This window comes from Mastomys coucha, unplaced genomic scaffold, assembly GCF_008632895.1.
Source record: "Mastomys coucha isolate ucsf_1 unplaced genomic scaffold, UCSF_Mcou_1 pScaffold8, whole genome shotgun sequence".
NCBI lineage: Eukaryota > Metazoa > Chordata > Mammalia > Rodentia > Muridae > Mastomys > Mastomys coucha.
In genome coordinates, this window is record NW_022196914.1 from 30,224,845 (window position 1) to 30,240,038 (window position 15,194).

The 15,194-nt window shown below is 40.0% G+C and overlaps 1 protein-coding gene across 2 annotated transcripts in view; it reads right to left on the reverse strand.

Moving 5' to 3' along the window:
- The window catches only part of Adcy2 (adenylate cyclase 2), a 395,840-nt gene that overhangs the window by 277,311 nt on the left and 103,335 nt on the right, over positions 1–15,194 (reverse strand). Inside the window, exons 1-3 of one of the 2 annotated variants that reach the window (XM_031360382.1) lie at positions 8,548–8,579; positions 5,441–5,522; positions 2,661–2,698 (exon numbers count right to left, since the gene is read on the reverse strand). The exons of the other annotated variant lie outside the window; for it this stretch is intronic. Of the exons in view, the coding sequence (XP_031216242.1) occupies positions 2,661–2,693 (33 nt within the window). The 5' untranslated portion in view covers positions 2,694–2,698; positions 5,441–5,522; positions 8,548–8,579. Of the gene's footprint in view, positions 1–2,660; positions 2,699–5,440; positions 5,523–8,547; positions 8,580–15,194 lie in introns of those variants that run through there. 2 annotated transcript variants of the gene reach the window in all.

Below are 15,194 nucleotides of genomic sequence, written 5' to 3' on the forward strand. Positions count from 1 at the left end.
GAGGAGGAGGAGGAGGAGGAGGAGGAGGAGAAGGAGAAGGAGAAGGAGGAGAAGGAGAAGGAGAAGAAGAAGAAGCAGCTGCCGCCACCATTCTGAGTTAGCTCCCTCTGTCTGCTGCTTCTGGAGACACTCAGCTGCTGCTCCAGTGCCATGTCTGATTGCCTGCTGTTATACTCCCTGACCTAGTAGTTATGGATCCACCCTCTGAAACTATAAATTCATAATAAACACTTTCTTCCATAAATTGCCTATCACAGCAATAGAGCAGTAACTAAGATTCCCTGGAACTGGAATTATGAATAGTTGTAAGCTACCATATGGATGCTGGGCATCAGACTTGGGTCCTGTACAAGAACATTTTCTTAACTGCTGATCTATCTCTCTAACCCGCAGTTTCCTAATTATGAATAGGACAAATTTTTGAGCCCAAAACTGTAAGAATTATATCATTTTAAGTGAAATATCAGATATAACTCTATACCTCCTTGTTTTCACAAATTCTAATTATAAATGTAGAAAAACAGTTAGCAAAATTTCCCCAAAGTAAAGGTAAAATTATTTAAATCAAGATATACAAATGACCAATAGATGTATTCAAGGAAGCTCAATCTCACTGATCCTAAGTGATTGCTACAGTGTTTATAGTTATAAATGTTATAATTAACATATATAGGAAATGTTATAGTGATTTCTATGAAAACCAGAGACAGAATAGCTGTGTTAGTTCATTTTAACATGTTTTGGCCAAATATTTGACATAAACAATGTCAGGGGAGAAGGGAATCTTCCAGGAGCCTTCCATTGTGGTGGTGGGGGAGGCTATAGAGGAATTCACACCACAGCTGCAAAAAAGGCAGAGACACTAGGGAGAGGGATGTCAGGAGGGTCCAGGCCATAATCTTATCCCAAGAGCATCTCAATGACCCATTTCTTTCCATAAAGCCCACATTCTATTTCTTTTCCACCAACTCACAGTAATGACACTTCTGAAGCCATCAAGGGCTTAATCCACCAATTCATTTTTAGGCTGTGAAAAACATGTGGTATCTATTCTGACTGGAATTTTGACCTTTTAAGAGGAAACTCAAGTCTGGAACTGTATGCCTGACCAAGACCCCACTGCTAAAGAAGTCATGAGCCCTAGAGGAGCACTTAACTTCAATTTTTTGGCTAAGTGTCTGTAATCTCATCTTTATACCCACAGGTACACCACAAGCCTCATTAGAAAAGCTTCCATTTGAGGTAGATGGCAGTTAGTACAGAGACTCACAACTTGTCACAGTAATGAAAATAAGTAATGGTGGTCTGCCCAGCCCTGTCACACATACCCTCTCCTCAAAGCTCAGGGGACTCTGGAAGACATGGTCAAGAGACTGTAAGACTCAGAGCCAGAAGACCACTGTGGAGCACCCCCCTTCTCACAGAGGCAGAGGACCCTATATGGAGCACCCCCCTTCTCACAGAGATAGAGGAGCACTATGGAGCACCCCCTTCTCACAGAGACAGAGGACCACTATGGAGTACCTCCTTCTCTCAGAGACAGAAAACAACTTGGAGCACCACCTTCTCACAGAGGCAGAGGACCCTATATGGAGCACCACCTTCTCACAGAGACAGAAAACCACTTGGAGCACCCCCTTCTCACAGAGACAGAGGAGCACTATGGAGCACCTCCTTCTCACAGAGGCAGAGGACCCTATATGGGGCACCTCCCTCTCACAGAGGCAGAGGACCACTATGGAGCACCTCCTTCTCACAGAGGCAGAGGACCCTATATGGAGCATCTCCCTTTCACAGAGGCAGAGGACCACTATGGAGCAGCCTCTTCTCACAGAGACAGAGGAGCACTATGGAGCACCTCCTTCTCACAGAGACAGAGGACCACTATGGAGCACCCCCTTCTCACAGAGACAGAGGACCACTATGGAGCACCCCCTTCTCACAGAGACAGAATGCTATGGAGCATCCCTTTTTCATACTGTCTCTTTGGCACTGAGAATTCTTTACTTGAATGAGTTTAGTTTTTCAGGATGTGCATGTGAGACCAGGCATTAGTTTTTCAGGATGTGCATGTGAGACCAGGCAGCACATCCCTTTCTGACTAATTTCCCTTCATGTAACATCCTGACACTCATTTGCCTTGTCCCAAATGGTAGGATTTTCTTCTTTTCTATATATGTATATCACACTTTTCTTTTAAGATAGAATCTCCCTCTGTAGCACAACCTGGCTTATTACTCCCTATGAAGCCCAGGATAGCCCTGAACAAATGATTGTCCAGCCTCAGCCTCCTGAGTGCTGGAATTACAGGTATGAGGCAGCACAGCCAGGCCTCTTGTTTTGTTTTGTTTTGTGTTTTTAGCTGACATTGTCTTCATCCACTCCATGACTGATGAAACTCCAAGCTGATCCACCTTACTCATAAGCATGTAAAGAGGAATCCTGACATCTCTTCTGGGCCCCGGCTTCTTGTTCTTTGTGTGTGTGCTCAAGCATTGGTTTGTTGAATTATATATCATTTGATTTTAATTCCCTTATAAGGGATTCTTCTATTGTTATATTTAGTATTGGAATTTCACTCCCTTATAAGAGTAACACAAAACAAAAACCCCAGAGACATATGGATGACTAGATAGTATGAGGTTCTATTTCTTTCATACCTTAGACCAGATGTCCAGAACTCTTTTCAACATCAACCCTATAGAATGTGAAAACATTATGTTAAATGTTACATTATGAATCAAATGAACATATTATCCTCCTTGATAGATATCCCAGGCTCCAAAAACAGTAATGATGAAATCATGAGTCACAGGGTGCACTTCGTGAATCTCTTTAAAACCCTATGCAGTATGAGAGAATGATGACGGGATCAAATGAGAAACAATTTAAGTTTCTGTGCCTTTTAAATTTGAAACAGGCAGGAGATAGATCATAGAGTCTTAAGATGCTTTATAAAATAGAAAGGTAGGAGAGGCAGCTTTGCTATGCTCTGGATGCCTGCAAAAGGGTATTATCTCCGTTCTCCAACACTCACGTTCCTCTACTCTTATTCTCAGGGTTGGATCAAAGTCAGCACTAGACAAGTGTTCTACCACTGAGCTACATCTCAGCCCCATGTCACACTTTCCTCTGCTGTACTTATGTTAACTTCAAACCCCATGAGACATTCCAACATCCATGCTATTGTAGATGCTATTGTATGGCATGTGAGCATCCCTCAAAAGGCCCATGGATTAGACATGATCCAAATCCTGCATTACCACAGGAAGGTGTTGAGACTTTCAGTGATTGGAACTAAGTTGAAGGAAGTTATATCACTGGCCTGTGCCATTGAAAGGGATTTGGGGACCCTGAATCCTTCCCTGTCTCTTTGCTTCTCTGTCACTGTAGGGCAAGTGCCTGCACCATCTTCCAACCCCCTCCAAAATGTCCTGTTGTATCTCAGGACAAAGAATAGCAGTGACCATAGATGGAGACCTCTGAAGCCAGGAGCTAAAAGGAGTCTCCTGCTCCCCACACTGATCAGCGGAACTCCCTAATACCTAGCATACAATGTTCCTGATCTTTTGATTCTAAAAAAGAATTTCAATGGAAACAGATTCCAAATAAATCCATGTACTGCAAATAGTTTAGCCTTTAGCTTCTATTACTGTCTCTTTCCTTTAGAAAGAAGGAAAGGAAAGGGCAGTCCTCAAAATTTACATAATTAAGATGCTAATTTGTCCTCTAGCTTAAAGATTTCCCCAATTTAGTCTCTCAGAGTTTTTAAATTTTCTTTTAAAATGTTTAATTAAAATTGAATTACATAATTTTCTCCCTTCCCATTCTTCCCTCAAGCTCCTCCCATTCTCCCATTCTCAAGTTGATAACCTCTCTCTATACACACACACACACACATACACACACACACACACACACACACACAAAACACACACACAAACATACACACACACACACAGGCATAATACTGAGTCCTTTGATGGTAGTATGTATGTGGTTTCATGGCTGACCATTCTTCATTGGCCATCCAATGAAGGGGCTTATTTCTGGGAGAGACCAATTTTCCTTCTTCCAGTATTCTTAAAACCTTCAAACTCTCTCAGTGAATGCCAGGCTACAGGTTATTTTCCATAACTCTTCTATCACTTCATTCTTTTTATTTTTGTTTGCTTTTTTGCGTGTGAAAGTGTGTGTACATGTTTATGGATGCACATGTGTTGGCACATTGTGTACATGTATGCGAATGCATGTGGTTGTCAGAGGTCCATGTCTGGTATCTTCCTCAATCATTCATCATAATGTGTTTGATTAGGTCTCTCACACTGAGCCTGGAGCATATTAGTTTGGCCAAGGGAGCTAGCCATCAAGCTTCAGAGATTTTGTGGGTGCTGAACTTGGGTCCCCTGGAAGAGCAAACAGGGCTCTTATGCACAGAACTATCTCTCTAACCCCCATTCTTTTGTTTATTTTTATCTATTATTTTAATAATTTAAAATTTTAAGGCAGTAGATGACTCTCTATTTTCTGATCTTAAATTTGTGTAGAAGTGACTGCATTGCCCCTTTTGTTCCTCCCTGGGCTTCACTGAGTATACACCAAGATCTTCACAGTATATCCTCCAAGGCAGCAGAGGCGAAGGCTGCCCATGCAGAACCCCACCCTCCAGGGTGGCATGTGATAACCTCCCATCACATACACTGTGCCATAAGTTTCGCCATTTCTGCTGTGACCGTATTAGCTTCACTTTCATTATTGCTTAGATATAAATTGTAAGGACTTTTATGAACCTAATGTTCAAAGAAAACACAAACAGCCCTTGGTAGCCAATAAATGCAGCAGTACAGTTCAAGCAGTGCTGGCTCAGAAATCATTCACATAGAAATGCTTGAGAATCCTCTACCCTAATCACTCAATTGACTAGCACAGCGGCACACTGATCAATCAATTGAATAATGTGGCAGTACACTGGCTATGCTTAAATGGTCATTTGGGCCACAGCACCTCATTCTTGTGTCTTTATCTCTTCTTTGTTCCAGCATCAGCTCTTCCACCTCACCAGTAAGGGAACTACCCTGAAATGATGCTGCTGTGTCTATACCTAGTACATCATAGCGCACCATTTTGCATATGTGAAGGTTTTTAAGTTTTAAGTCATGGCCTATACATGAAAATGCCAAGGAATTGTTTGCACACTTTGTGTGGATTAACTAGCTTTATACATTCAGGATATGTAATCTTATTTAATTTTTCTCTGTCATTGGACATTCCTCCACTTATTTAGACAAACACTGTATTGAGCCCTTGGCATCAGGCTGGGCTGAATTTGTGGCTAATTGGTACCATCATAGAGCAGTGTTATCTTCTCTCTATGGATGTTTAGGAAAATGTCATTGTATGAGATAATTTGACAAAGCGATGATCTCAATCTGCATATTACCTGGGGTTGTGGAAGAGACTGTGTCTTGGAAAATCACTTTGAAATATATCACTGAAGAAATCAAGGGAGGAAAAGTAACTCTCTGGTAAAAAGAAACAAAATAAAATGTTATGCAAAAGGCTTTTATTTATATTCACTGTTTTGGTTCTTATGAATATTCATGTTTATATTCTTTTGAAACACTATATTTACTTAATCTGAAAGGCCAGTGCTTCATATGAAAAAAATCACGCTGGGAAAACTGAGTGAATTATTCATCTAAAAACAAATATTGCTTTGGGATTCCAGTTTAGACTTTGTCTCCAGCATCTCATACTCAGCATAGGCCAGAGGGGCGCCTTTCACAGTGGGATCTCTCTAGAGAGAACCCCCCCCAAGCTCTACACGCCTTGGTTTGCTTTTTCCTTTATTCCCAACAAGGAAAATCTCACCACCAGACAGAATGCATACATACCCTTGAGCTGTAAGACAGATTATTTTAGCATTGACTGGGTGAAGCTTTCTTGAATGACACAGTTGCTTCCTACTCAGCACTGGGCTCAATCCAATCAGCATTCGGTGGGGGTACCCAGACTGCTATGCTCTCTCCTTAGGGGAAACTGGCAGCCTTCACAGCACTCACCTCCTTCCAAAGGATGTGACACTCACCTCACACACTACCAACAATCCCCCATGCTTAGATCAAAACCCACCACACACAGGAAGGCATCACTCTACTCAGTATTCTATGCTCTTGTTTTGACAATTTAGGTTTGTCATTTTTATGACATGTACGATACCATTTAAAGAAATAAATTCTGAAGATCAGTAGTGAAAGTATGTACCAAATGGCTTACTTCCATAGGCACAACTTGGCTTCAGACTCACTTCCAGAAGCAGACAGTACCACATTTATCCTGGCTAAATAATGCATTTTATTAGGTAAATATTTATAAGCACACATTAATTCCTGTTTGCATAGGCAATTTGTTCCAGAGTGCAGTATGGGCTAAACAAAATAGGAAGATTTCATACTCAGAATTTTAGCAAATTCATTTCTTTGAAAATACAGATTTTAAAAAAGTTCAATAAAGAAATATTCCAACTTTAGATCCTATAAAGTTTGATACTATGTCTTATGTTCACTTATTTTTATGGATGATAACTTATTTCAACCTTGTTTTTTAATAAGCAAATTCGTTCAAGTAGCCATGGACACACCACGCACACATGTACACACAAACACACACACATGCATACACACAAACACATACACACTTACACACACATATCCATATCCACACAGACATACACATGCATATATACACACACATACACACAGATACACATGCACACACATACACATATCCACACACACACATGCATACGCACAGAGACACACATGCACATACATACACGCATACACATACACACAAACGCAACACACATGCATATAGGCATCTACACCAGGCACTGCAGTGGATCCCAGGAGTTGGGGAAAACATCTAGTAAGAACAGAATGAGTTGAGACTGCCACACTCATGGAAATCAAATAGATCTCCTTCCTTCATCATGAGCACAGCACAAATTGGAGCTGTATACTCTGTGTACTGGCTGGACTCATAGGGAAGACAATAAAAGTGCTGAAGAGGAGACACACAACAGTGTGGTCATTTGTCTCTTTTAAACAGCCATGTTTTCCCCCATGTATTACCGTCTCTATCCTTAACTTTAAAAAAATCAGTTCAATACCATTGTGTCTTACTTCCTTGGTTCACTAAGCCAGGTGTCCAACCAGCTTCCTCCTGGAGTGTGTGGTGCCCTTGCATGACTGGCAGTTTCCTGGGCTGTGAAAATATTCCCACTCCAGCATGCTTTCTTCTTCCGAATGCTAATAAGCATCATCTTAAATGGCTAACTATGTAAGAGTCCAGAGGTTCCGCTATTTACTGCATAGAGTCTGAACTAGGGATTAAGCCCTTAGAGGTTGGAGATAGAGTCTGTACCCTGAATCCCACCTCCTGCTTGGCTATCAGCACACAGGTCACTGAACTGATATGACTTCCAGCTTCCCCTGTCTTTCTAAAAGTCCATATATATTAGTAATTATCAGAACAAATGAGCAGAAGCAAAGGAAGGCCAGAGATTGCTTTCTTATTACCACTTATAAACTTTTATGTGTGCATCTGTTGTGGGTGATGAACTTTAATTGCTAAGTATTGTACTACATAACTCACTTCACACTTTTCAGGACCTTTTAAATGTTGAGAGCAGGGCTTAAAGGCAGTGAACGTGCCTGTAGCATTGTCATGAATACAGAGGGTAAAAAGAAATGAGTGCTGGCTGCAAAGATGTGGTCCAGGAGCACTGAGTGTCTTTATGAAATAAGGCCCATGTCTTTAAGGCTAAATCACTTTGGTTGAGATTGACAAGTGGGACTAACCAGTGGTCTGCTAGCTTGTGCCCCTCTGCCTTCATGTGGAAGTAAATGATAATGAAACACTAACTATCGTGTCAGAACTCTCAACAGTAAGTCCAGGAAGGGAAGGAAACATAGATAGTTACTTTGAGGGGGATTTAAATGCAATCATTTCTTGTTAACAACAACAAGAAGATGATGGAGAAGACAAAGACAGAGAAGATGAAGATGAAGAGGAGGAGAAGGAAGAGCTATGAGGAAGAGGAGGAGCTGGAAGGGGAGGAAGTCATCTGAAAGAACATGCCTTGCATGGGGTAAAATTTCCTACACCTTGTAACATCATTCTAACATATCTATGTCCTCATGAACTCAGAGTCTAAGCATACTTCAGAAAAGTCTACTCATTAAGTACATGCTAATGATTTTCAAACTAGGCCTTTTCCACCTGTGAATTAGAATGAAATGTACCCCAGGGATGGGGTACATTCACTTCATTAAGGGGATGAATACTTAGAAACCAGGAGCTGAGTACTAAATGTGATCATTATTTCAGCATATCATTTTGTTTCAAATGAATACACTTTCACTTTAATTGCAATGAACACATCATCTCTATTAGTGGGTATCATTTGATATGTAACTCTAATTCCAACATCATCGACAACTTGGCTTAGAGTTTCATTATCTTTACTTTCCCTTATAGACTTACTCATTGGTCCATCGACTTTTGGAGCCTTGCCCTGTCCTTATGAGTCCATATCACCTTCTACTCTCTGCTGATGAAAGAGGGTATTTTAGTTAGGGTCACTATTGTGGGGATAAAACACCATGACCAAAAATAACTTGTGGAGGAACCCTGTTCCTTAGGGTTTCTATTTTTCTCTTATATGATAATATACTCTCAGTTTTTAACATTTGACTTCCACAAAGGAGTCTCTGCCTCATTTCTTTTAAAATATTTTTAACCAAGTATTTTTAATCATGTATTTTTAAAGTCATCTTTCAAGTGACAGAATAAAATAAATAAATAATTTTTAAAAAGGTAAGAGATACACACACCCATCATCCCCTTCCCCTGTTAGCGCCTTATACTAACAGATGCACCTGTCATGCTTCATGAGTCAGCATTGATATGTCACCACTAATTAATGCTCACGCTTCACTCAGAGTCCCCTCTCACCTGGCATCCTTTCCTGTCATACAATGTTTCTTAGTCCTTAAATACCCTTGAGGACTCCAGCTTACTTATTTTTGATCTTGACAGTATGAGAAAACATCACAGAACGGTCTTCCACTGAAATTTGTCTGAGGCATCCCTCATGACTTTGTACCTTGGGAAGGAGGACCCTGTTGTGGGTTGTCTGGGTTGTTTTATACTGATGTTGATTCTACTTCCTCAAGAGAAGCCACCCCGACGAAGAGTGGATCATGTACTAAGGTGATTTCATGTGAACCTTCTTCCCATTCTAACTGGTCAAATGAAGGCTAGGGCCTGTGATGGGGCAGTGGAAGGTAAAGGTGGGGAGGAATTGAAAGCTACCTCTCCTTCCATAGAAAGAGGGATTTATATAAGCCATCCAGAATTCTACCATAGGCAGAATATGACAATCACCAACTACTTATGAAGACACATATATAATTGTGTAGATTTTTGAGTTAGCCCCTTACAGTGTGCATTATAGTACAACACTACCTTGTTTATTTGGGTGTTCAAACTCTCCCATGATTTTTCTCAGGGTGCAAGTGAGTGCTCAGAAACAAAGAAAACAGATAGTGTCTTACAGAAACAGCTGTGTCAAAGGGACACAGCCACAAAATAACAGTTGATAATGCCTGCACTATCAGTCTTTTAAATACCTTGTCTTCATCTCTTGTGACAATCAAAGTTGGATTTTCTTTTGTGATCCAATAGGAAGAGTTATTATCTTTATTTATTATAAATAGACTAGGTCCCTTCATATCTATTTCACATATTTATACTTACATGTGTATGTGCTTATGTGTGTTTGTATGTGTGCAGCTGTGAGTTGAAGCCAGATATTGATACTTGGATCTTCCTCAATCAGTCCCCACTTTAATTTTTAAGATAGCATCTCTCACTGAGATGGAGGCTCATGGATTTTGCTAGACTTGCCTGGCTGACGAGCTTCATGGAAGCCCTTGTCTCTGTCTCTACTATGCCCGATCTGGGATGAAACTCCAGGGTGTGTGCTCATATAGCAAGCACTTTACCCAATGCATGATCTTACCAGCACCATTTAAATTCACTGATGTGACTAAAATATTACAGTTTATCAAACCCTGTACAATGGCTTTCCCAGGCATGTCAGATTGTGTTTATGTTTATTTCTTTGTGGAAAGTTTCCTTTGCCTTCATGTTATGTTTCTTTGCATTTAAAAAAGATTTATGCGCCTATATTTTTGGTTTAGTGGCAACATAGACTATATTGATATCACATATATATGCGCTTTTAGTGTTCTTATTTCTTCCGTAGTCGGTTTGTACTAACTGCTTCCCAAATTTGAGCTAGATCTTCTGGCCGGAGTTAATTACCTGAGCAGCCATCAAAAGCTCACTTCAGCTTCTCTCTCCTCTATTTTCTGCCCAGCTATGACCTCTGTACTAAAAAGAAGCAGCATTAGAAAAGAAGTGCAAAACCTCTACATGCACATCAAAAGTAAATGCAGTTACAATCAAACAAACCAATGAACTATTTCAGGCATCCCAGGACCTATCAGGATCACCCTTATGAACCATCCCACAAAAGTAACTCCCTGATTTCAATGCCACAGATGAACTTTGCATGCTTTTAATTTTTATGGGAATTAAATCATGCCACACAATCCTTTGCTGGCTCTTGTTTTCTTACCTACGTTGTGTGTGTTCCTCCCTTGGCACCGCCACCTGGTTTTAGTGAATGTGCTACAGTGTGTGCTTTTTCTCTAGGGGCCCTGGAAGCAGTTTATAGACACAGAGCTATTAGCTTATTTCAAGTGCCCTGAGGACATTCTAGCATATATTTTTTTGATTAATGACAAGACATTTCTGAGCAAGAGGATCTGCATGTGTTGAACTGTGGTAAACACCAGCATATCTTCTAAGTAGTTTATATTATAAAATGTACTATATGCGCTCTTGATTTGCTTCTTATCTGTGTCAATACAGCTTTCATTTTAAAGTTGTATCAGTTTGACAGGCTCTATAACACTTAGAGGTACTGTTTTCCCCATTGGTGGATGTTAATTTTACTCAGAGATGTACAGACATAAAGTTCAGAAGCTTATCGCACTCCTCATCATCGTTTAAAAATGAATGATGTCCTGGAAAGTACTGAGGCTTCGCCGTGCTTCCAGGCTTCCTGGGTGCTCTTCAAGATACAACTGATTCGGGACACATCCCATCACCCCTTCTGTTTTAACTTTCTGTCATCTCCTGGATAAATCTTGTCCTTTGGTATGATGCTGTTTGAAGTAGGTCCCAGTGAAGATGGAAGACAAACTCAAAATTAAAGGGATGATTGCACAGAAGATGATGTTCGATTCACTTTTTTGTCTCTCTTCACTTCAGTATGCTCGTCTTTTTTTCTTTTTCTTTTTTGTGAGCAAAGTGTTATTTACCAAAGTAAGTGGGATCTTGAGCACTTTCAAGAACAAGTTATCTATCTTTTCAAAGTCCCTGAAGAGCAGCCATGAAGACTGTAGGGTGTATACACAAGTATGACATCCTTGAATCCTTCATTCTTGGAAACAGTCTGGCTGAATATGAAATGATGAGATCATGACAAATCCCTCTTGCTTGGTCAACTAAAAACATACTGTTATCAATCATATTTCATCTCTTACATGATTAATACGTTTTTATTAAATCTCTGAAGACTTTTCTCATCTTTAAAATACTAGTAACTAGGAATGTCTTGGCAAGGCTACTTCAGGCCAGTTTCTTCTGGGACTCAATGAGACTTTGGATGTATAGATTAAAGATTTAATTTGTTTTCTTCAAATTTATCACTTTTATTTTTATTTTTTACATTTTTAGTACAAATCTTATTTTGCATTTTTAAATACTAGGACTGTTTCATGACTTCCAGGGATATATTTCAGCTGCTATAGGATATGAATCCGAGAAAATAAAAGCAATGTGTCCAATCCATGTAACCTCTCTATCTCATTATCTTGGTTCTTGTGGCTAATTTCTAGTCCTTTGTGTCTCTCACCCCATCTCTGTGAGATGTGTCCTGTCTCATATATCTGTGTAGCTGTCTTCAGATCTTCCCTGAGATTAGCCAATATTTAACTCATGACTTCCTACTTTTTCATCAATATTCTTCTGAGGCTTTGAATTACTAATATGACAGTTTCATGTAGCCCAGGTTGGTTTGAAATTCACTACACAGCCATAAATGACTCTGAACACCTCATCATATTCCTTAACAGAGATAGTTCCTATGGGCTTCTTATAAAGAAGTACTCTTCCAGATGAACTATACACCCAGCTGACTCACATGAAGAACACAAAGGTTTATAATTTATCTGAAAATGCTTCTTAAGACTGTGCTTTAGCATGACCTTACATTGTGTTTGCTTTGTGAGGTTTTCTATTTGTACCTTTCTATCTGTCCTCACAGGAGTTTTGCATAGATGATGCCAAGTCCTGTGCATTTCATGAGGAAACAGTGCAAGCCCACGTGGGCAGGAACGAGGTACTGTCTTACAAGCTGTACATCACACGCTTCTCAATCTATGACTTCTTCAGAGGAAGCTGAGTGAGCCCTAATTCTTGCTATTTTGTTTTAGCCTGACTACATTCCATTTCCATACTTCTCAGCATCATGCATTTAGTGACTTTGCTCTCTCTTTTGTCCTTCCTTGCCAGGCAACAGCTCCTTTCTGAGATTGCTGAACACCCCCATTCTGCAACTTCTCAGTTGTTTCCTGTAAATTCACCATGAGTCAGTGCTCTGACGAACCAAGTTTAAGGATTTTCCTATTCAGTCTTCCTTTTCCTTTGTGGAAATGAATTTATCTTTTTGTTAAATCATTCGTTATTCTGTGACAGGTTCATATACTACATGATGTGCTCTAGTCATTTCTCCTCACTCCCGTCTTTTATCCGCTCCACCCTTTCCTGTCAAGTACCTTCTCATGTCTCTCTCTTACTTTCATGTCTTCTCTTTGTGTGACACCATGAGTTGAATAAGAGTTGCTTGCTCCAGCATTGTGTGCACATGTGAAGGGGAGGGGCACTTACTAGAGCACTGCCACTTATCAGCGGCTACAGCTCTTACTAAAGTTGAGCTCCCTGACCTAGCAATCACTAACTACTCACAGTGTTTAGGGAAGGGAATGGGCTTAGTGAGTCCATCGTGAATCCAGCAGTTCTCCATGGGTGTAATGAGGGAAGCAGCTCGCCATGGCTGTAGTGAGCCCATTAGTACAATGGCCTTGTTACATCCAAAAGACCTTTCACTATGTAGTTCTTCCTCATCTGGTTCTTACATTCATTCAACTCCATCTTCCTCAGTGTTCCATAACCTTTGGAAGGAGTTATACAGCTGTATCACAACATTTGGAGTAGTTGTTTTACTTTTCTCCCCTTGATAGTCACCATCTTCTCCTCTGTTCTATGCAGTACTCCTCAAATTCTACTCAGGTTTGACTCTAGTTTGGGCTCTGTTAGTAGTTTGTATATAAAACTTTATTTCTCACTAAAACAGTATCAGCATTTATTAGTTTCTACTATGCTTTTGGGATGATTACAAGAGCTTCATTTGACCTCCTTAATGATGTGAGTGCTTCCTTCAGGGGATATATTGAGATCATGAAGCCACCTTGGTAGGAATTAGTAACACCAAAAATTAATACCCTAGCTTTATTCCCAAAGGGTTGACTGGCTTCTTCTTTGAAAGATCAAATTTATTTCCCAACATTTTGAAAAGAAATAAATATCTGTCAATGATTTCTGTCCAGTTGCCAGTCTTCTTTTATTCTGGTAGCCTATACTTTTCATTATTGGAACATTACAACATCCTAATATAAAAGAAACAAGCAGCTATGTGGAGATCTACTTCACATAATCTTTCTGGACCTTCTTATCTGGAATGTTCAAAATCTCTCTCAGCAACAAGTGAATAATTTCCCCATATCCACATGTTTACTTTGAGTGATAAAGCACTCAATTTAGACATTATAGACAGAAAACTTGACATGCTGTCAAACAATGTTAAACTTTAATATGTTACAGTATGTTCTGTCTTTAGCATTAGTATTTCGTCTTAGCAAATTCCTTAGGTAACTATTTGTTTCCCAAGCAATGTTGAGTCCTTTTTGCCCTATTTCACTTATTCTTGGATATATTATTATGAACATATTGGCATAACAATATACCAGAATGAATGAATATATGTATATCATCCCATTACATGGCTTCCTTTCCAATTGGCTACTGAAGTCAGTCCATGTCAGTGCTTAGCATACTGACACACAGACTCTCCATTAATTCTGATGTCTCCCTAAGAGCTTCTGTATGTTCAGGAAGGCATTACTTACCAAGTGTGTTCTCTGCTCACTGCTCTAACAGGGGCATCTCATGTACATTATCCAATCTACTTTAACAAATTTATATGTACACTGTATTAATGATCTCAGTTGAGAGATTAAATATTAAATTTCACACAGGTTAAAAAACCTGGCCATTACTACATTTCTAGGTCAAGTGTTAAAGCCACAATTAAAGCTACTTGTCCATATGTTTCTCTCTATAAAGATTCTAATTTATCATTGCTCGGTCAGTGGAGTACAACAAAGTTTAACATGTTGATAGCTCATGTACTTTTTTATCTTCATTCTAATGAGAATTTCAATTTAGAAATTGTTATTTTTATGACACAGTTAATTGTTCTTTGCTATATTTTAATAAAATGACAAGGACTTTTAAAAAAGATTATTTACTAAGAATTTAACCATTAGAAATTGAAATTAGGCATTTTCTCTCGGGTGAGTTTCTGAGACCAGAGCAGCCAGCCTGGAGGCACAGGCCCCACGACTCCCAGGGGAGCCACAGGGCGGCAGGGACACGATCCTCTCAGCTTCTGAGTGACAGAGAAGGATCAGCGTCCTTCTCTGTCCCTTCCCTACAAGTGGAGGGCCTACCTCCAGAGAGCGCCTTAAGCCAGAGACCCGGGCAAGATCCTCCATTTTCTCTAGGGTGAGTTTCTGAGACGAGCAGCCAGCTTGGCAGCACAGGCCCCACGAGTTGCAGGGGACTTGCAGGGCAGCAGGGACAGGACAGGCTCTAGCCAGAGACACTAAGAACATCTAACACCAAAAAGCAAAAGATGGTGAAAGGCAAACGCAAGA